The sequence below is a fragment of the Sinocyclocheilus rhinocerous genome, unplaced genomic scaffold, assembly GCF_001515625.1.
Source record: "Sinocyclocheilus rhinocerous isolate Xijiao unplaced genomic scaffold, SAMN03320098_v1.1 scaffold6439, whole genome shotgun sequence".
Lineage (NCBI taxonomy): Eukaryota > Metazoa > Chordata > Actinopteri > Cypriniformes > Cyprinidae > Sinocyclocheilus > Sinocyclocheilus rhinocerous.
Genome location: NW_015647551.1, coordinates 74,106 through 97,222, shown reverse-complemented (window position 1 = coordinate 97,222; position 23,117 = coordinate 74,106). Strand labels below are relative to the sequence as shown.

The 23,117-nt window shown below is 34.6% G+C and overlaps 2 pseudogenes and 1 gene segment (V, D, J or C); 1 reads left to right on the top strand and 2 right to left on the bottom strand.

The window, feature by feature from the left end:
• Window positions 1-15,461: 15,461 nt before the first annotated feature.
• On the top strand, window positions 15,462-18,699 carry LOC107709326 (interferon-induced protein 44-like; annotated as a pseudogene).
• Window positions 18,700-20,094: 1,395 nt separating this feature from the next.
• LOC107709321 (T-cell receptor alpha chain V region CTL-F3-like) lies at window positions 20,095-20,549 on the bottom strand. The segment is given in 2 exon segments: window positions 20,095-20,438; window positions 20,510-20,549. Coding segments are annotated over 2 exon segments (384 nt in total).
• A 613-nt stretch (window positions 20,550-21,162) lies between these two features.
• Window positions 21,163-21,800, bottom strand: LOC107709320 (T-cell receptor alpha chain V region RL-5-like; annotated as a pseudogene).
• Between the last annotated feature and the right edge of the window lie 1,317 nt (window positions 21,801-23,117).

Here is a 23,117-nt window from a genome sequence, read left to right as displayed (position 1 = left end):
AATTGTGGTTTTAACAATTTGTCTAATGGTTTGGATTTGTTATATATCTTTCTGAGAAATTACACGGATTTTACATGGATATTTAAGATTTAGGTCAGTAATCTAGAGCAATATCATTCTGTATATGTACATGTTCTGCATTTCAACACTTTTGTATTCGCAGTAAAACTGCTGCTTTATTGAATCTATTAATCTCTTGGTTTTGCCTACTGTATCAGTTGCAGGTGTTCCCACATACAGTAATGGTTTTGGCAGATAATACATTTTGGTTTGGCTAAACTTTGATGTTTTTGAGTTCAAAGTAGGTGTGTTTTTGTAAAGCGTCTCAGAAACTTTGTATCACTGGGTCTTTCCAAAGAGCACAGTAATAGAGAGCTGAATCTTTCAGAGTGGCTGCTTTAATAATCAGTTCAGTGGATGTTCTGGTTGTTGAAGATTCAAAATGAGGATCTGGTATATGACTCCTGCCATCTCTTGACCGTGCACCTTTCCACAGTATATACTGTGGCTCACTGTTAGGATACTGTCTGTACCAGTAAAGATCAATGGCTTCACTGCTTGTTTCATATGAGCAACTCAATGTCACCCGGTTGGTTTCTTCTTCAATAATAACAGCTTGATTTGATTCAATGCGATCACCGAGAGCAACTGTAAAGGAAGTAAAAAGTGGTATGTGAAAAAAGATAAATATAAATGTAAGTTTTGAAATTATACATTAATATTCCTAGAAATTCATATAAATTTTACATTAAATACCTGATGCAGCTATTAGAACTAGAATTAGTACTACTGATCTCTTCATCCTGACTTTACTGATCAGCTGTGTATACTGTTCACAATCTTTTAAAGTCACATCCTATTGCTTATCACATGTCAACTTTGTACACATGCTTATGATGTTAAGCATCATAAAAAGGGCTGCCCCCTTGTGGCATTTGTGCACACTCTCTGGTCTCATAGGTTGATCTAAACCATTTTGTTCTGTTTAGCGCTGAGTAGGTTTTTGTATGGTGTTCATGCATTTCCTGCCACTGTGGGCTGCAGTGCGCAGTAATACGCAGCAGAGTCCTTCACATCTGCAGGAACGATTTCCAGATTCACCGTCTTGTTATCTTTATTAACTGAAGCTGTCAGCCGAGGATGAGGAGGTGTAGCCGTTTGATTTTGTCCCGACTCCATGATTAGAACAAGAAATTCCGGCATAGAGTCAAGATAATGTCGATACCACTGTAGATTATTCATTGACACAGTGTACTTGTATTTACAAGAGATCGTCACTTTTTCATTGACCTTTGCGTGGACTACAGGAGATGTTGGGGTAATGCTGTCTTGTATACTCACACCTGAGAAGAATGTTGAATTCGCATTTTAAAGAGAGTCCAATCAAACCACATTTATTTGTATAGCTCTTATGCAATACAGATTGTTTCAAAGCAGCTTATCAGAAATAAACAGGAAAATAACAGTGTTCTAAAATTAATAAATTATCAAATGACTTCCGTTTCAACTGTAAGCAACACTACAGAAGACAATTGTCATTATTCAGCTTGAGTCAGTTCAATGTTGATTCAATTGAGCACAGTAACTTTGCAAAGCAACTAAAGTTTGCATCAAATATGCACTGCTAATCTGTAAAGAATGGAAATGTATCTATAGAACTGAAATCTTACCAATGAATGCCATTAAAACTAGTAGCAAACAGAAAGCCATTGTTTAGAATGATGAATTCCTCCTGAGCTTTGCAGAACTACCATAACAGCCTACATACAGACAACTGAAGCTAGTGTTTTTTAACACTCGATCACAGTGCAGTGATGTCTCTGGCAGGTGTCACCAGATGCTATAGACTTCGAGGGGCTGATACAAACACATAAACTGATGTTCTTGTGATCTCCAATAGTCGAAACGAAATGTTAGTAAATCAATATAGCTCGCTGACTTAAAAAGCCACTGTATGTACTGTATGTTTACCAGCTTGAGAACATTTTATAGTTTAAAGTGCTGTGTATAAAGCAAAACAAAACATCCAAATTTAATGTGAGAGATTTCAGGTTTTTATATTTGTTCTTTTAGGTTAGGTTTATTTCATACTGCTAAGACAGGAGTTTTAATCTATGGCAAAGTTTTTATTTTATTTTCAGTTTAATTAAAAATTTTCTTAGGGAAAAATTGTGTAATGATGTTAATCCGATGTATTAATATTATATAACAAATATTTTAGTTTCATTACTATATTTTATTTTTATTTATTTAATCTTAAGATATTACGTTGATATACCAAAATGTATAATTATGTCATATATATAATATATTGTATGTAATGTTATTTTATGCTATGTATAAATGTTTTCATATTCTTTTGTAATATAATGCTAACTATTTTATATATAAATACTATATATATGTATGTATATGTTTTATAGAATATATTATGACGGGCCGAACAGGAAATAATTATATACAATCTGAATATATAAATATAAATTGTGAATATATAGATGTAAATCAGAATATATTTTTATAATTCTAAATTTATACATGTAAATCAGAATATATAATTTTAAGTCTGAATATTTGGAAGTAAATCAGAATATATATTTATAAATCAGAATATAAAAATAAAAGTCTTAATATATATAATGTAAATCATGAATATATAGAAGTAAATCTGTCTACATATCGCAATTTATATTTATGTATTCAGACTTATAAATATATATTCAGTTTTACTTCTATATATTCATGATTTACATTTATATATCAAGATTTTTATCTTTATATTCTGATTTACATTTATATATTGTGATTTAGAAATATTTTCTTCTATATATTCAGACTACGATTTGCATTTATATATTCAGATTTATAAAAATATACTCTAATTTTCTTTTATATATTTACAATTTACATTTATATATTCTGATTTTATATAATACTTTCCTGTTTGGCGCTTCATAATATGTACATATGTTTTATAGAAATTATATACAAATGTTTTAGCTATAAGTAGCTATTAAGTAATTTTTTAATTCATGTAGCTGTTGGTGCTTTATTTATCAGCATTAATTTGTGTAACGTTTATCACATACAAACAGTGAGAATGGCAACAAGCTATTACGTGGGCTGTGAAGTTCAGGTTTTTGTTTGAATACTCAGTATCCTGTTTTCACAGTGGGCCTCAAAGCACAGAAGTACAATGAAGAGTCAGACAGATGAAGGTTCTGGATAGTCAGTGAAATTCTTCTTGCAGCAGAATCCAGCTGGGACTGAAATCTTTTGTTGGGGAAGTCTTTGGAATTACTTCCATTTCCAAAATTATGTCTTACTAAAATATATTCTGGAGATAAGTTCTTTGTTTGCCTGTACCACAGCAGTGCAGGCATTGTGTCTGTCGTATTATATTCACAGTTCAGAGTCGCAGTCTCTCCTGTGTAAGCTGAAGAAGAGCTTGGTGACTGACGTACAGTGTGTTGTCCTCTGCATTCTGTGGAGAGCATAAAACATTATTAACTCACACTGCCTCTCACATCACATTCTCAAACAACAGAAATTAATAAATAGAAAGTGCCGTACCTAGAAAGAATACCACAAAAAGCATATCCCTCAGCCAAGTTCTCATGATGGACCAAAAGCAATTTGCTACAAAGAACTGAAAGCAGCAGTTACAGAGAACAGAGAACTGATACATGCTCTGACTGTCTGTATAACCTCTGAACTGTCAGGGTTGTGTATCCTTTCATTGTAGGTCAAAACTCTGGGTGTGTGTATGCAGCATCATTCTCATGTTCATGATCATCTCCTGAACTTCAACCTGAAAAAATAGCAGCGTCAGGACCAAAAAGAAAGCTTGGAAAGAAGATTAAAACATATTCATGACAGAAATCAAGAAATTATGTTCACAGTGACAATATTCACTGTAACCAATACAGTATTTTACTGTAAACAGCAAAGGATTATGGGAAAATATATGGTCACTCCTGTATTTCTTCACTACTGTAAATCCATTTACAGTAAACTAGTAGTGAACTTGCCCGCGAAAAACTGATTTCTTTTTTTTACTGTTTGGTGGAAGTGGCGGAAAAAGGACAAAAGAGGAATGATGTACCGTTAATGCGACAAAAGGACACACAACCTATGCTTTTAATTGTTTTAATGTTTATTTTATTAATGTTTTAATAAAATTTAAATGCTTTATTAGTTTAATCAAAAATTTTTTTTTATAATTTGGTTTCTGTTTCACTGTAATGATTTTTGGTCTAGAAGTAAGTGTCTTGCTTTTTGTGTGAGAATACAAGATAATTCTACTGATACTCTACTGGATCCATACTAGTTAGGCTTGGTACAGGTGTTACCTCAACACTAGATGGTTCTGAAACGGAAATTAACTTAAGAGCAACACTGTGGTTGGATGGACATGGGACAGGTGATGGCTCTGGATCAGCAGGATCAGTCAGATGTCATCTTAAGACTGGAGAGACCTGAGTTACATGATGGCTCAGGATCAGCCGGATCGGCGTTAACTGTCAGCTCGACACCAGATGGACATGGATCAATTGATAACATCCATTCAATGCCGGACAGAGCTGGCTGGATATCCGCTGGATTGCAGCATAGATCTGAGGTCAACATGTTGCTGATGGAAAGTTTCATAGCCTTCCATGTTCGCTTGAAGAATGCCTTGATGCCTTTCTTTTTCTTCTTCCTCATCTTTGTTTGTTTTTCTAAAAAAGAAATTAAATTAAATAAAAAAGCAAAAGACATTTCCACCAAAAACAATCTCAACACCTCCTTAGGTTGCACCTTGGCATGAACACAAAAGCACTTTGTTTGCTTTTTGTGAACAAATGTTGTTTTTTTACATAAAGGTAAAGTTTTTTTTTTTAAGAGTACTAGCTTAGATTTTCCATTGCAATGACAGTACACTAACAATGACAGTAGACTCACCAGCATCTGGCTCAAAACCGGGTAGACCTGGGACAGGTTTTGGCTCTGAATTCCCCGGATCACTGTCAGGTGTCAGCACGACAGAGGATAGACCTGGATCAGTCATTAACTCACAACCAAGGCTAGATGGACCTGGTTGGGAATCCACTTGATCTCGTTGTGTCATTGGCTCAACAACAAGTAGATCTGGGGTCACTTTGTTGCCCTTGCCACAGGAGAGGGCAGCATGCTTAACAGCCCTCTGTGCTCGCAGGAACAATGCACGAATGCCTTTCTTCTTCTTCAGTTTTTTCTAGAAAAAGAAATAGAGAGATAGAAGTAATATTACCACCAGAAACCATAAGTCAAATACTGAGACAAAACATCATGAAGAAGAAAATCATAGGATGAAGTTAGGTGCTACAACTGGTAAAGCTGGACACTTCAGCTGCATCATCTCTACTGTTATTTTATAATCTTTCATAATAGAAATCAAACTTAAAGTTAATCCTCAACTACTATGATGCAAAAAAAAATCCTTAGTTGTGACTTCATTTCAGAGGGCATGTCATATCACATTTGGACAGAATGAATATGAAATATGAATATGAAAAATAACTAGCATAAATACAAACTTTGTAATATTTAAATTCAAAGAAAAAATAGAATGATTACAGGATAACTCAAGAATTAAATGCTTTCATTAAAAAAAAACTGTCAGAGGATGAAAAGACTGAAATACATAAACTCAAGAAAATGGATAAGTTATACTCAGAATTTGCTAAAGGAGCTTATGTGAGGTCAGTTCGATTTTGGAAATAAATGTATTAAAACAGTAAAAGTGGTTTACAAAGGAATTAATAGCTCAATTATATTACAGGTTAATACCTCTAGGATCTATTATCAATCGGGGGGTGTTTCCCGAAAGCATTGTTAGCTGGTCATAATTTCCACTGAACTCTGTTAACGACGAAACTTGCAACCAGTTGCTTTTGGGAAATGCACCCCAGTATAGTAAGAAAGCGTAATTATTTAACATTCCAGTAAAGGAATGTATGAAATATTTAAGAATTTTATCCAAAAAGGTATCAGTTAGGCAACAGCTTAATTTTAACAACAAAGTTAAGAAAACAAAATTAATATTTGATAATGGATGTAAAGAAATGAATAGGTTGCTGGTTACTATTTGCTGGAAAAATAAACACCGCTATCTTAAAAAAGTAGTGATTGCTGGGGAAAAATCTGAAAAAAAAATTGATATGTTGGATTATGTGAAAATAAAAAATGCTTCCTAGATCAATTGGATCAAAAAATGTATTGGTGATCCTTATCTATATTATTCAGTTCTTTGATTAACTTGGTCATAGTGTTGGTCTTTAATGAACTGGTTTAAATTTAACAGGAATTTGACAGGAATATATTCATTTGCTCATGTCTGAAATAGACATCAAATTAATCCTTCTGCTTTTTTGTGCATATCACAACTATATTATTACTATTATTGTATAAATTATATTTGGTGGCCTTCAACCAAAGTGGTAAATGGAAATAAATGTACATGCAAAAATAATAGACAGAAAAAAACTCATATACTTATATTCCCTGTCTATAAAAAAAATCACTACTTTTGAGTAGATAACTTGAGTAGATAATTTTCACTGCTTGATATGATATCATACAGCCACAAAAGACATGTGTTTTCACAAATAATTCAGCCAGTGCACTGAGCCTAAAGGACCACTAGATGGCAGATTAATCCTAGAATAGTCAAAAGATAGACCATGATGTTGTACTTTTTTCATAAAGACATATTTTTCTAATGTACATTATTGGGGCTGTTACACTGTTTAGATGTTACAATATCTTAACTTGTTGAAGGAGGACTAAATAATTTTTTGCAATGTCCTCAAATAACCGAAAACCTAAAAAATAAAAGGACCGTGAAAGAAACTGTTTGCCATGTCAATGGCAAGGGAGATTTCTTTTTTTACTGTGTATAGGCACGTTTTTGTACAGTGTGTAAAGGTTTCCTGTCACTGTGGGCTTCAGAGCACAGTAGTACAAAGCAGAATCTGTCACTTTGACAGAGGAGATGATCAGCTCCACACGGTTTTTATTTTCATTCAGTCTCGCTGAAAACCGAGAATCCAGTTTCTCTGCGCTCTGGACCCGTCCGGAGGTTTGCAGAATTAATAAAAGATATTCAGGAGCTGATTTGGGATATTGGCGGTACCAATGCAAACTAATTGCAGTTGAGTAGCTACAGGATAAAGTTATATTGGCACCCTCCTCATCAAAGACCTCAGTTTGGTCTGATGTAATAGGACTCTCAAGCCTTCCACCTGAAAATTATGATAAACATAATTAGATATAGACTCTGAACAATAACAACTTTTGTTTTGTGTAAAGTTTACAGTGTAATTATATTCAAATATTAAATATACGGTATACTATTAAGAAAAACCCAATAAAAAAAATTAAAATTCAAAAGTTCAATACTTGACTTTTATGTAATATTAAGTTATACTCACTCCCAACAGCACAGAGCAGGATAATTGTGGTGAGCAGCATCATGCTGAAATGGCACATCTATGATGGCACTTGAGATCTTTACAGCTGCTTGAAGCTCCTCCCCTAACTCAGAGTGAATATTGAGCATGATAAACCCATGTGATTTCAAGCTGTCAGGTTTTTGTACAGTAACGTTTGATTTCCTGTCACCGTGGTCTGCAGAGCACAGAAATACACTGCAGAGTCTTTAACTGTGGAAAAGGGGATTTCCAAATCCACACGATTTTTATCCACATTCTGTTTTCCTGACAGGCGCTCGTCTGAAGTCTGTATTACTTTTCCAGAGCTTTGTAGGATGAGCATGAGGAACTGAGGAGCTGATGTATGATGCTGTCGATACCAAAGGAGACTATATGCCGAGGAATAACTACAGGAGAGTGTTATGTTCTCAGTCTCATTTACACGCACTTCTGTGTGTTCAGGGGTAATGGTTTCTGCAGGAGTTACGTCTTAAAAATTAAAAATAAGATAAATATATTAAAGTATACAGTATAATTAGATAAAAAACTGATTTTCAGTAATACGGAAAAAATACCCACCAGAAAGAGTTAACATCCAAATAACTATGTACAGCAACATAGTGAGACTAGGCAGAGCAAAATAACATAACATGACAAGTGACAAACTGAAGTCTCCTCTGGAAGCTCCACCTTTTTCCTCAGTATGGAATTTTTTTGAAGTAATGTAGCCAGCCAATCACATATTGCTGTGTATTCTTCATTTGCAAGGTGTAACCACATCTCCTGCTGCTCAGAATCTTATTTACTGTAGGGAAGGAAGTATTTTGTGGTTCGAAAGACCACAGTTTTGAACATGAGTTTTTTTACAGCCTAATAAATACATTTTGTCACAGTGTTCTTCTAGCGCACAGTAGTTAGGAAGCTGTGTCCTCCAGTTTTAGATCGTTAATGATCAGAAAAGTGGATGTCTTTGAAGTTGTGGAATCATAGCGAGGACTCATGCTTTGAAAGCATGTCTCTGATCGTGCACCCTTGAGCAATAAAAACTCTGGTGCCTGTCTTGGGATCAGCCTACCCCAGAAGAGCAAAACATGAGAGCTGCTTGATTCATACAAGTATGTGATTCCCCCTTTTTACCGATGACGGTTTTTGTCTTCGGTGCAATATGTGCACAGAAAGTGACTTCTGCAATGTGAAATGTCAGAAATGTGAGACAGATGAGAAGTGATGTGATCATCTTCAATTTGAAATTATACCCAGAACTTTTTTGCACAGTGAATCCTTTGATTGTTCTATCAGCTCCTTATAATTGCAAAGAGCATTACTGTTAGCATTACTGATTGGCTCATCCATCATGAAGTACCACATCACAATGCAGTATTGATGCAGTGCTATTATCCAAACACAGAACCAATAGGTGGCGACAAGTGACTGGACTTTCTTTGAGTGAGTTATTAAATGATTCATTCAACTGATTAGTTCAAAATGCTGATTCATTCAGGTATGAAACATGTATTTATTGAATCATTCATTCTTTAGATTCATTCATTCAAAAGCTCTGATTTATTCATGAATTAAATGTTTTACTGAATTATTCGTTCAAAAACACAAACGCCCCTAATTGTGTGTTTCTGGGAGATGCAGTGATTCTTTTGTGGCTTCGTTTGGAACTATTTGAGTTGTGTCTAAAATGTAAGTTACTTAATATTAATGTCCTGTTAATAATCCATGCTAAAGAGCTGTGTTGATAATATATAAAACTTATTAATTATTGAATCACTAAAATTACACTATTTACTGCAGCTACATGCAGCTGTATAATTATTTGCTGCAGGTGTTACCATATCCTGCAATTTGACTATGTGGTTTATAAAGACATAAATGTGGTTTGTTATTCATTTGGTAACTCACTATTCAAAGCAAGTTTTCTGAGTGAGTTTTTGTAAAGCCTGTCAGGCATTTTGTATCACTGGGCTGTTACTCTTAGAGCACAGTAATAAAGAGCCGAATCTGACAGAGTTACACTCTTAATGGTCAGTGAGGTGGATTTCTGGGATGTAGTTGATGTAAATCGTTGGGGGTCTGGTATGTTCTCATATGTCTCTGATCGTCCACCTTTAAGCAGTATATATTGAGGCTGTGTGTTAGAAAACTCTCTGTACCAATAAAGTGCAACATAGCTGCTGCTTGTGTCATATGAACACTCCAGTGTTACAGAATCTCCTTCTGTACTGGTAACACTGGTCCTCTGGTCACTTGGTCGAATCCAGTCTTGACAGATTACACCTGAAAGGAAATGTTTTTAATAAGATACAATTTCACTATTAAGATGTGTATATATTTAAAGATCTGAATAATCATACAAATGTATTATAATTGTGGATTGTACCTGATGCTATAAGAAAGAACAGCAGTTGATATTTTTCCATTTGTTGACTGAGTATTTGGAGTCTTTCCATGATTACATCAGAAAAGTCTTAAAATGTGTTGAGTTTCTTGAGAGGTTGATCTTTAAATATCACGGGGTGGATACAAAAACAGGAAGTACAATTGCTCTTGACTGCTTGTCACACAACGTCTGCATTGCTCTGAGACTTGTAGGTCCTAAAAAGAACAAAAAGATCAACTATTTCAATGAGTTTTCTGTTCCTAAGACTTCCAGCAGGTGGCGATGTAATATCATGAAAGTATTGTACTTCAGCTGAGCATTATTTTATACATCTTTACTTCTGTACATGAAAGCCATACATCTTGTCAGGGTACTGTATGTAACTATTTCTAAAAGCTTCAGTACTTGATGAGTTATGCATTTGAATAGTGTTCTTATGATTCAGTTTTGTCAATGATTCAGATAAAATTGTATTATTTATTTATTATTGACTGATTGAAAAATATGTATTTCAAACATGTAGAAGTTTTTTTTTTTTCAAATATTTTATGAAGACGTTCAATGTTTGCTACATTCAACTACAGTATGAGTGTTTTTGTACAGAGTTCTTGTGTTTCCTGTCACTGTGGGCACCATGGCACAGTAGTAAATTGCAGAGTCTGTCACTGTAGCAGAGGAGATCTCCAGAGCCACATGGGTTTTCTCTTCATTCACTTTCCCAGAGAATCGAGGATCTCGCTCCACAATTTCTGACTTTTGTGAAACTTTTCCTGTAGCATGTAGTATTATCAAAAGAAATTCAGGAGCTGATCCGGGATACTGGCGATACCACTGCAGTGTGGATGCTGAGGAGTAGCTACAGGACAGAGTAAAATTTTCTCCCTCTTTCTTAGAAACCTCAGTCTGGACTGGCGTGATGACATTCGCAAAACTGCCACCTTCAAAATCAAGAGTCATAATTCATGGAAATGTAATGTGCATAAAAATGAACTAACATAAACTTATTAATCTCAACTAGACAAAATAATAGAAAAGACAAATAAATGTAATACGTACATATAAGAGAACAAATCAAACCAGTTAAACAGAGCAACATGTTGATGATGGGTAGGATGGTGTTTTTGTTCAGCATAAACTGTTGTTCAACTAAACTTTCTGTTCTTCCCTTGTCACACAAAAGATGTCTCAAACAAACTCCTCCCCTGAAAACTGTAATTGAAATAGTACTGAAAAACATAGAATGAGCAGCAGTATAGAGTGGTGTCAACATGAATACACAGGTCAAGAATTGTTGTAGTTGATCAAGATTTAAAGCTTATGACACTCCATAAGAGACTCTTTAATATACTTATAAAGGACTGTAAGGATAATTCTCCTCCTCCTTTTTTGTCCGGAAAACAGTTGCACTTTTCTCGTGGATTACAATTTCCAACTAGACAGATGTACGGTTACTTCCTCTACAGTCAAAAATCTGCCAACCCTGAAACAAGATACAGAACTACCACATTTTGCTATTTTGCACATTTAATTATTTTATAATTGCTGTTAATAGTGTTCATCGTCTTTTTTATTACGTCTTAAATTGATTTTTCCGTACATTTCTGCCATATGTACATTAATTGACAGTCACCACTGATAAGCTACCACTAAATATTGTAGAAACTTAATTTGCTGTAAAGTTGCTTTGCAATGATTTGTATCGTGAAAAGCGCTGTACAAATAAACTTGACTTGACTTGACTTGACTTACACTTCCAATACAAATCTATGCAAGCACAACTATTTACTATTTAACATCTAAACAGTGTAACAGCCCCAATAATGTACATTAGAAAAATATGTCTTTATGAAAAAAGTACAATATCATGGTCTATCTTTTGACTATTCTAGGATTAATCTGCCATCTAGTGGTCCTTTAGTACACAGGACCGATGTACTTTGGCAAATATTACATGTAACACATAACTATTGTCACATTTTGCAACTTATGATATGTAAGAAACTTCTGAATGATATGGCTTGCAAATCCAGTTGTCTGTTTCAAATGCAATTGTCTGATACTTTCTTGACAGTGATGCAATGTGTGATCTATCTTAGTTTGTGTAAAGTGTTGTTGTGTTTCCTATCACTGTGGGCTCCAGGGTGCAGTAGTACAGAGCAGAGTCTGTCACTTTGACAGAGGAGATCTCCAGATCCACATGGGTTTTCTTGTCATTCAGTTTTCCAGAGAATCGAGGATCTTGATCCACAATTTCTGACCTTTATGAAACTTTCCTACTAGAATATAGAATTACTAAAAGATTCTGAGGAGCTTGTCCAGGATATTGGTGATACCACTGTAGTATATACAAGACAGAGTTAAATTTGCTCCTTCTGGACGGAACATCTCATTTTGGACTGGAGTAATGACATTTTCAAAAGTGCCACCTGCAAGAATCAAATACATACAAAATAATAACACTTAAACACTTGAAACATCATAACACTTTAGTTGTTAGTTAAAAAATAATAATAACAATAATTCATTATATTCAATCTGAAATACATACACACAAGACAAAAAAGAAAAACTTGCAAGCAGAGCATCATTTTGCACAATGTTGTATTCAGAACAAACTGTTCAATTATTCATTAATTCCTTGTAAAGTACAGAAGGAGGTCTCAGATTTACTCCTCCCCTCAAATCTGCAGTCTATAATAGATGAAATAGCATTTGAAAGATATGAACGTGCAGGTCAGGAGTTTTACTGTAGTACCACTAACAGCCTGTAGATTGTTGCATTTAGAAGGTATTAAAGATGCATGTAAACTTTTGTTGTTCTATATTTTGGTCCCTTACTTTTAGTCAGTGTACAGTATTGCTGACTGAAAGTTGTTCCATGGAAGACTATATTGTCAGAGGTTCTTTTGAAGGAAGATTTATGACTCAAATGAAGGTGTAGAACCATCTCAAGGATGATCAGAAGAGATGGACAGCACCTGAGTTAAATATATGAGTGTCACAGGAAAGGGTCTGAATACTTAGGACCATTTGATATTTCAGTTTTTCTTTTTTAATAAATCTGCAAAAATGTCAACAATTCTGTGTTTTTCTGTCAATATGGGGTGCTGTGTGTACATTAATGAGGAAAAAAAATTAACTTAAATGATTTTAGCAAATGGCTGCAATATAACAAAGAGTGAAAAATTTAAGGGGGTCTGAATACTTTCCGTACCCACTGTATGTATTAATGTAGGTATGACAAAACCAATTAATTATCATCTTACTGTATCATTTCCCCCTAAACACACATTTCCTTTTCCTCAAGCAGGTGTTACAATATTGTGTTTATGAAAGAGGTGTTATGGTTTTACACAAGATATGATTGTGGTTTAATTTATTTATTTTTTTTAAAGGCAAAAACTACATCTGAGTTTTTGTAAAGCTTCTCAGGCATTTTGTATCGCTGGACCTCTACTTTTAGAGCACAGTAATAGAGAGCTGAATCTGACAGAGTTACACTGTTAATAGTGAGATCAGTGGATGTTTGAGATGTAGTCGACTGAAAATGAGTGTCTGGTATATATTCAGAACTGCTCCCTGATCGAGCACCTTTCCACAGTAAAAATTCTGGTTCTCTATTAGAAAACTGTCTGTACCAGTAGAGATAGACATAACTGCCTCCTGTATCATACGAGCAGCTCAGCGTTACACGCTCTTCTTCTTTTCTGTAAATTTGAGTTTCCTTGTCTTTTGGTTGAATGCTGTCAGACAAAACACCTGCAAGAGAATTGGACAGATTTCACAACAGGTCAGCTGGCTTATTTAAAAATTCCTCACACTTCTAAATTAAAATTGCAATAATAAAAACTGTTTCTTCAACAAATGTGATGTCGTTACTGTAATAAAGTAACATTAAAAAATGTTTGCATGGACAAAACATTTCAATGTACAATGTATTTGAGTCTGCTCAGATTAAACATTCTATACCTGGTGTTGTTTTGAGAATCAGTAAAAAGCATCTCTCCATGTTTGGAAGGTTTACTAACTTGATTTATGGAATGAATGTATGATTGTAGTATCTCGTTGTGCAAGTTGCAGTGTGGGTGTGGTCTATTTAGATCACCTTTTCTGTCTTTCCTTATTAAAAGCTGAGATGATTGAGCCTTCACTGTACAAATATCTTAAAATTAACTATTACAACTAAAATTACTTGAGTAATAGTTGAGGAAGTATCTTCCTCCACTAATTCAGTTTTATCAAGATGTTACTATAAGGATCATTCAAAGTAAAAATAGAGTCTATTTAATGGATTGAGAATGTTCAGTATTTAATAGTGAGGTTTGTGCCTGTACTCCAGTGCCCTCCAGTGGTGGTATAAAATGTATTCCCCATTGACAACATTCACAAGTCTAACACAAATTAAAATATTGTTTATCTGCAAAATATGATTGATTATACATTTTTACTTTATTTATTGCTATATTTTTTTAAACATGATGGCACATCTGGGAATATAGTTTGATATGCCATTAATGTTCATATAAATGGTCTTATTTAATAATTAGAATTCACTAAACCAGTGCATACTGTACATACTGTAAAGGTACAGAAATCCTAACCAGCCAGAAAATGTGTAGTTAAATATGAATTGAATGTAACATCAGAAACTATAACTGACATATTCATTTGTATGGATACTGTTGTTTTTGGCAACATCTAATTTCAAGTCAGTCAGGTTTTTGTATGGTGTGTAGTGTTTTCCTCTCACTGTGGGCGTCAGAGCACAGTAGTACATTGCAGAGTCTGTCACTTTAGCAGAGGAGATCTCCAGAATCACATGGGTTTTCTTTTCATTCAGTTTTCCAGTGAATCGAGGTTCTTGATCTACAAGTTTAGACTTATGAGAAACTTGCCCTGTAGCATGCATTATGACTAAAAGGTATTCAGGAGCTGAGTTTGGATATTGGCGATACCACTGCAGACTAATCGCTGAGGAGTAGTTACAGGACAGAGTTATATTGTCCCCCTCTGTCCCAAACACCTCAGTTTGGACTGGTGTGATGACATTCCCAAAACTCACACCTGCAGATGAGATTATTAACAGTTAAATGCATTTTGACAACAAAGACATACAAATGAGCAGAAAAAAATAGGCTTGAAATGGGATACTTACATGCAAGACAACAGAACAAAGCCAAAACGAAAAGCATAATTTTCAGGATGATGTTTTAGTTCATCTTCAGGACAAACTGTTACTGAAGTAACATTCATTCATTGTCTAGCAGAGCATCTTCAGTCTTCAGCAAGCACCTCCTCTTAAAGCTACAGTCTTCATATTCAAGTATCTGCTTTAATAGTGATATTTATGGGTTTTTCTTAGTATTTATGTTAATTTATTGCCTTCTTTAAACAACACTTTAGTTAGTTAACTGACAGGAAAAATCTGTCAAATAAATTGGTAAATTATAGGTGCCCTTTAAAAACAAGTTTTTCTGTACCTGGCAGAACCTGTCCTTGCCACTACATACTTCAGGTCACACTTCATTTTTGTGTTGCACAATGTAAGTTGTGTTTCTGTAAAAAAACGAAAGTACTGTATGCTTTTTCTAGGTACCGTGGGAAAGAAAGCAGACAAATTGAAGTCTTGTTCCAAGGTGAGCTGTTTTCATAATGTTTTTTGCAAGATCATTACATTTGACCTTCAAATCATTCAATTTCTTTTACATACTTAATATAATGTGATGATTTCAGTTACTTGATTCCTTTCACATGTATTTGAATGGAGGCAGTAAATATTCAAACTTTTTAAAATGACCTTTACTTTCTATTCATTATTACAGCATGCTTTAAAAATGTAATGACTGAATGTTTTTCAGATCATTATGAGCACAGTGACATCCAGCTTGAATAGATGGCAGAAGAAGGAGCTCTGCTCATTTTTCAACAATGCCAACCTCAGCCTGCTGTTCAAAGCCAGTGTGCATGGATTCAATGCCACTACATTTCACGAAAAATGTAATACTCAGGGGCCAACGGTTATAGTAGCTTACAATAAGTCTGGATATGTTTTTGGAGCTTTCACTAGCAAAAGTTATGCACAGACCGGACAAAATGTTGTGGATGACAAAGCTTTTCTCTTTAGCTTTAATGACAAAGAAATGAAGGGAGATCCTCTGCGTGTGGTCAGTGGAAATCCCCAGTATGCTTTCACTGACAATGGTCCAAACTTCGACTCTTTAGTATTTCTTTACAATAATACAGCTAATGCCTACAGTAACCCAGGAACATACCAATTCGATCCACAGAAGATGCATGGAAATGACTTACAGCTGACAGAATGTGAGGTGTACAGAGTGGACAGGTGTACAGGTTTGTATTATTTTGTGCTACTTTTCACATATGTGACCCTGGACCACAAAACCAGTCATAAGGGTCAATTTTTCGAAATTGAGATTTAAACATCATCTGAAAGCTGAATAAATAAGCTTTCCATTGATGTATGTTTGTTAGGATAGGACAATATTTGGCTGAGATACAACTATTTGAAAATCTGGAATCTGAGGGAGCAAAAAAATCTAAATATTGAGAAAATCGCCTTTAAAGTTGTCAAAATGAAGTGCTTAGCAGTGCATGTTACTAATCAAAAATTAAGTTTTAATATATTTACAGTAGGAAATTTACAAAATATCTTCATGGAACATGATCTTTACTTAATATCCTAATGATTTTTGGCATAAAATAAAAATCTATAATTTTGACCCATACAATGTATTTTTGGCTATTGCTACAAATATACCCCAGCGACTTAAGACTGGTTTTGTGGTCCATGGTCACATATTTGCTGAGAGAGTAATGGCTTTTAGTGATGGTTGTGTGAATGCTCTGGTTTGGATTTTCACCAGATTGTGAAGGACTCATGGAGAAACCATGGAGAAATGTGCAGTGGAATTCTGAGTAAAGCAAACCAAATGCAATGTCTTCTATAAGATAATTAAGTTATTTAGCTAAGTTATTAACTAATTTTAAGAAATGTTTCTGACTTACTGTGTCCCTATGAGTGCTTAAGGAATTTGACAATGACAATAATAATGTTTTAGGAGGAGGCAGGCTCTATTGAGCACCATCTCTGGCTGGAAGCCTTCTGTTAGCTCAGTCAAACAGGCTCGGATTCTACTGGTAGGTCCTGTAGGGGCTGGAAAATCGAGTTTCTTCAACTCCATCAACTCTGCATTCAAGGGTTACGTGAGCAGCCAGGCTAACACTGGCACTGCTGGCACCCGTTTGACTACTCAGGTACACATGATTAATTAAACCTCTGTTTCACGGAGCGAAATATTGTGTGAAAAATACTAGTTATGGTATTATAGTTATAGACTAGTTATACAAAGTTTATAATTATGTAAGTGTGTATTGAAATTAATGGGTAAATATTTGTGCCATGTAGTTTCGTCCCTACTACATAAAGCCAAGCAACAGTGTTACCCATGCTCCCTTCATTTTGTGTGACACAATGGGTCTGGAGGATGGTGTGAACACTGGTCTGGATGTAGATGATTTTGCCACAATTTTGAAGGGTCACATTCAAGACAAGTATCAGGTGAGAACTTTAGGTACAGTGTTAACTTAATAGTTAGGTCTGGAAGATCAATTATCAATGTTTTTATTCATTATTTTCGGTTGCGTCGAAATGTTTTAAAGATATTCTATATGATCATTTTTCTCAGTTTAACCCACTGATGCCTATACAGCCAGACTCCCCTCATTTCCATAAGTCTCCTGGCTTGAAGGACAAGATTCACTGTGTGGTGTTTGTGATTGACATCAGCAGAGTCAAGCTTCTCTCTGACAAAACGATTGAGAAGTTTGTGGTTTTTTGAAAGAAAGCCAACCAGCTAAGTGTGTAACAATTTTGAACAGATTTGAATTAATTTCAAGTGACATGAGGGTATTATATCATGTAAATGATGGAAATTCAATCTACAGTACACTTACTGTATATATAGGGGCAACCTCTCCACCAACCAGAGTTTAAAGAGATAGTTCACCCAGAAATGAAAATTCTGTCCTCATTCACTCACCCACATGTTGTTCCAAATCTGCATGACTTTCTTGTGTTCTGTGGAACACACAATAAAAATATATTTTGAAGAACGCTGGTTACTAAACCATTTTGGTTTTCATTGACTTCCATTATATGGACAAAAATACAATGGAAGTCAATAGGAATATAAACAATTTGGTGTTTAAAATTTTTTCTAAATATCATCTTTTGTGTTCAGCAGTTGAAAGAAATTAATACAGGTTTGGAACGACATAAGAGTAAGTAAATAATTACAGGATTTTGTGGTGGACTGTCCCTTTAAATCCCATGCTCAAGAGCACATCTTGTGGGGTTAAAGTGTACAACTAGCATGAATCTTTAATCATTAGGGTTGCATCATCATAGGATAGTGGTCTCTGGGATGTGATAGCATATAAGGTGTTGATTTGTACTTCAGGTATTCCTCAGCTGGGTCTGATGACTAAGGTGGATGAGGCCTGCCCCTTAGTGGCAGAAGACCTGAAAAATGTCTACCAGAGCCACTATATCAACAAAATGGTATGAATTAATGTATATAAATTTGTAGTAAGTATTCTGTAATGTTCAGTTTGTTTTACATATTGTCTTGGTGAATTATTTTGTGACAGATGCAAGAGATTAGCTCTCAGCTTGGAGTTTCTCTGTCTGTTGTGGTCCCAGTGAAAAACTACTACCAAGAACTGGAAATAGACTCTCAAACAGACATTCTGCTTCTAAACGCTGTTGTTCAGATGCTCAGAGCTGCTGAGGGCTATTTTGATGATTTTTACAATCCAGAAGAGAGGTCTGAGTAAAAACCATTTTCCCTGTCTGACCAAAAGATTTTGAATATAATCAGTACACTGAAAAAATTGGCGTAGAAACTATTTTCTGCCATTAACTTAACAAATAATAATAATAATAATAATAAAACAGTAACACACTGAATTACAGTAAACATAAAATTTTCAAGTAGAAACTAAAATATTATTTTTTTGCACAACATACATAAAAATCATATCTCTTCGTTTACACATAATCACATTTGACAAGCTCATCTCTGTACTCAGAATCAGAAGAACGCATCTCTCCATGTTAAGAAGCTTACAAACTGTCTTTGTAAACTGTAAATTGTGCAGCTGTAATTGGTGTGGTTTATTTACAACTCTATCTTGTCTTATTAAATGCTGAGATGATAAGATTGTGCCTTCAATCAGTGTATATTAAAAATAATTATGCTTATGTTGATTAAGTCTCTTCCTACACTAATTCATTTTATCAGCAAGTGTGACTGTGATTATGTTCATTATGTTACTGTATAATCATTCAAAGCTAATAAAAATAGAGGCTATTTAGTGGAATTAGAATATTTAATATTTGAAACTGCGGTTTGTGCCTGTGGCATTATATTTGCAGTCTAGTGACACAAGTAAGTTAACTCGTTTTTTTTTATTTTCAAAAATCATGTTTTTATTATGTTATCATGTTTTTATTGTGTTTTATTGTGTTAGTTAGCTGTATTTTTTTGTTGTTGTTATTTTTACTTAATCAAAATAATCCAACTGCAGTTTGATTGAGATTAATTGGAATGCACAATGGGGAAGAAAACATGATTTTTGAAAATTGTTAAAAATTGAGTTATCTGTTTTTGCAAATTAACTCTTCATATACTGTACATTATGGATCAAGTGCATTTTGTGAGGGGAAAAAATATTAATTTTCATTACATTTAAGAACAGTTTCACCAAATTACAAAGGCAAAGGGACGGTCTTCTGTTGTTCCTGGCACATGTGATGTGAATTCATTTCTGATATAGTTAGGCATCCTCTCTGAAATGTTTTAATGTACACAGCACCCCCCAGTGGTGGTGTGACAAACCTTTATTCTTCCATTGACAACATCCACAAGTCTAACAAGGATAAAACATATGTGAATCTGAAAAATATAAAGAATGCTAAATGTTGACTTTATTTATTGATATTTTTTCATACATGAGGAAAGATCTGAGAATATAGTTATAGTGATTACTCCATCAAAGATCTCAATCAATAATGAGCAATTACTAAATCAATACATGTACATACTGAAAAACTAAACAGTAGAAATGCTAACCAGCTGGAAAATGTATAGTTAAATGTGAATTTGAATGTAACATTCCTATGTGTGGATACTATTTGTTGTTCTGACATCTCATTTTATGACTATAGAGTCAGTCAGGTTCTTGTACGGTGTGTTGAGTGTTTCCTGTCACTGTGGGCTTCAAAGCACAGTAATACAGAGCAGAGTCTGATACAGCAGCAGAGGAGATGATCAGATCCACACTGTTATCTTCTTTTCTGTGACTGATGGATATTCCAGAAACTGGAGGATTAGCTTGCGTAATTGATCCATAGGAATCCAGGATGAGGAACTGTGGTGGTGAACCTGCATATTGTCGATACCAGTGAAGACTCTCAACAGAACCAGTGTAGTTACAAGAGAGTTTCACAGTCTCAGTCTCAGTGGCAAATACTGCATCACTGTATGGGGTGATGACATCTTTAGCACTGTTACCTACAACAAAAGCTTATTTAAGCATGTTTAAAATGAGATATGGTGAAGTAATGCTACATGTAAGAATTTACCTTGAGTTAAAGTCAGCAGTATAAGCACACAAGCGAACATGATGGTAGTTGCTGCTTGCCTCAGTGATCTGTGATGCTGAGTATCACTGAACTAATCTGTTTCACAGGCCTGTGTTAAACTCCGCCTCTTGACATAACCATTTTATAAAGCACAGAAATTACATATATTATGATGGATAGATACCTAAATCTGCTTGCAATGTAATTTTGCACAGTATTATTCAGTTTTTCTGTAGCAGAGCATGTCTCCATATAGCACCTCCCCTTAAAGATACAATCTTCTTCAGATAATCTGCTGTAAGAGTGATATTTATGTTTTTATATTATTTCTAAGCAAACATTCTTAAAACAACACTTTAGTTTGAATGCAAAAGTAGCTCTAGAAAATGCTAGAGCTAATGCTAGAGAAATACATTTGACAGACAAAGTCAGCCAAATTAATAAAGAGTTAATAAGTTAGGAATCACTAGCATGTGCACAGCAGTCACTTTTTCATAGTAATAATTGCTGAATGAAATGTTATGCTTAATTTCATTTATCTCAGTTAAATTTTAGCAGGTGTTAATGTATCCTGTTATTCACAGAGGTTTTGTGGTTAACATTAAGTACAGCTGTGGTTTGATTTTTAGTTGTTCAAACACCGTTCAAAGCAATTATTGTGTGTGTGAGTTTTTGTAAAGCCTCTCAGGCATTTTGTATCACTGGGCTCCAACTCTTAGAGCACAATAATAGAGAGCTGAATCTGACAGAGTTACGCTGTCAATAGTGATTTCAGTGGATGATTGGGATGTAGTCGCCCGAAACCGACGGTCTGGTATATCCTCGCTGCTGCTCCATGATCGAGCACCTTTACGCAATAAAAACTGGGGTTCTCTGTTTAGATGCTGTCTGTACCAGTAAAGCATAACATTATTGCTGCTTGTATCATAAGTGCAGCTCAGTGTCACAGACTCTCCTTCTTTACTGATTATATCATCCTTGACTTTTGGTTCAATGCTGTCAGCAAATACACCTGCAAGAGAATGAATGATATTTCATGAAAGTTGTATTACTCCTTTGTAGCAATATATGATGTCCGTTTTCTAATTTAATATCAAGTGCACTTTACCTGGTACTGTTATAAGAATCAGTAGAACATATCTCTCCATGGTGAGAAATTTACTTGTAAATTAGGCCTATCAATATATGCTTGATGATTTTAAGTTAAAGGTAAATGTATGAATGTAATGGAAAGTCATTTGTGCAGCTATAATGTCTGTAAATGTGGGTGTGGTTTCTGATGTTTAGACCACCTTCTGTCTTTCCACATTAAACCTGAGATAGCTGTCAGTTAACAGGATTTCCTCTTGATCGGTTTTATAAAGCTTAGTGTTACTGTATCTTTGTGTGTTTTACATCTTTGATTATTCTGCACTCTGTGTGTAGGGAAAATACCATGAGTGCTTGCTTTGAAAATTAAACATCATTTACTCAGTTCAGACTGAATGTATTGTTTCTGTTGTAACTTCACCCCCTTGTGGCTGATGACAAACATATACATGTATCACAAAACTGATGCATTCATAATAGAGACCAAAAATGTGCAAAAATGCTCCAACAAAACAGTATATGATAATTGTTAACTTTTGTTGTCAAAACAGAAATTCAGAAATATTTTCCCAGGTTTACTCTATATTGGATTACATGACTTTTACGAAGACTATGAATGAAGAGCATGAATAAAGTGTGATGTTCAATCACTAGCAATTTTAAAACATTTCATTTTAACAATCATGAATGCAACATTAACATTGCATTTTAATCAATAGTGTGCATCTGTATTTTGAATGCAAAACTCTCTGTGTAATTCCACATCAGAATTATATTTTCTTAATAGATGATGTATAATTGTGTCACTGCAAATCTGTAATAGTCTTTCAGGTTTTTGTTTTTGGATTCTTCTAGCACACAATGATAAAGAGTATATTTCATATATTATAAAATATATATATGTAATATATATTTCATATATTCAGAAGACATGCAATTTATGGTACATTCATCTATAGTTTCGCTGTTGGGAGGGTTTTTGTACAGAGTTCTTGTGTTTCCTGTCACTGTGGGCGTCAGTGCGCAGTAGTACAGAGCAGCATCTGTCAGTTTAGTGGAGGAGATCTCTAGAATCACATGGGTTTTCTCTTCATTCACTTTCCCAAAGAATCGAGGATCTCGATCCACAATTTCTGACTTTTGTGAAACTTTTCCTGTAGAAGGTATTATTATCAAAAGAAATTCAGGAGCTGATCCGGGATACTGGCGATACCACTGCAGTGTGGATGCTGAGGAGTAGCTACAGGACAGAGTAACATTTTCTCCCTCTTTCTTAGAAACTTCAGTCTGGACTGGTGTGATGACATTCGCAAAACTGACACCTTCAAAATCAAGAGTCAAAGAGTCAATTTATAGAAATGCAATGTACATAAAAATGAACTAACACAAACACCACACTTACTAATCTCAACTAGACAAAATGATAGAAAAGCCAAATAAAATGAATACTTACATATAAGAGAACAAATCAAACCAGTTAAGCAGAGTAACATGTTGATCATAATCAGGATGAAGTTCT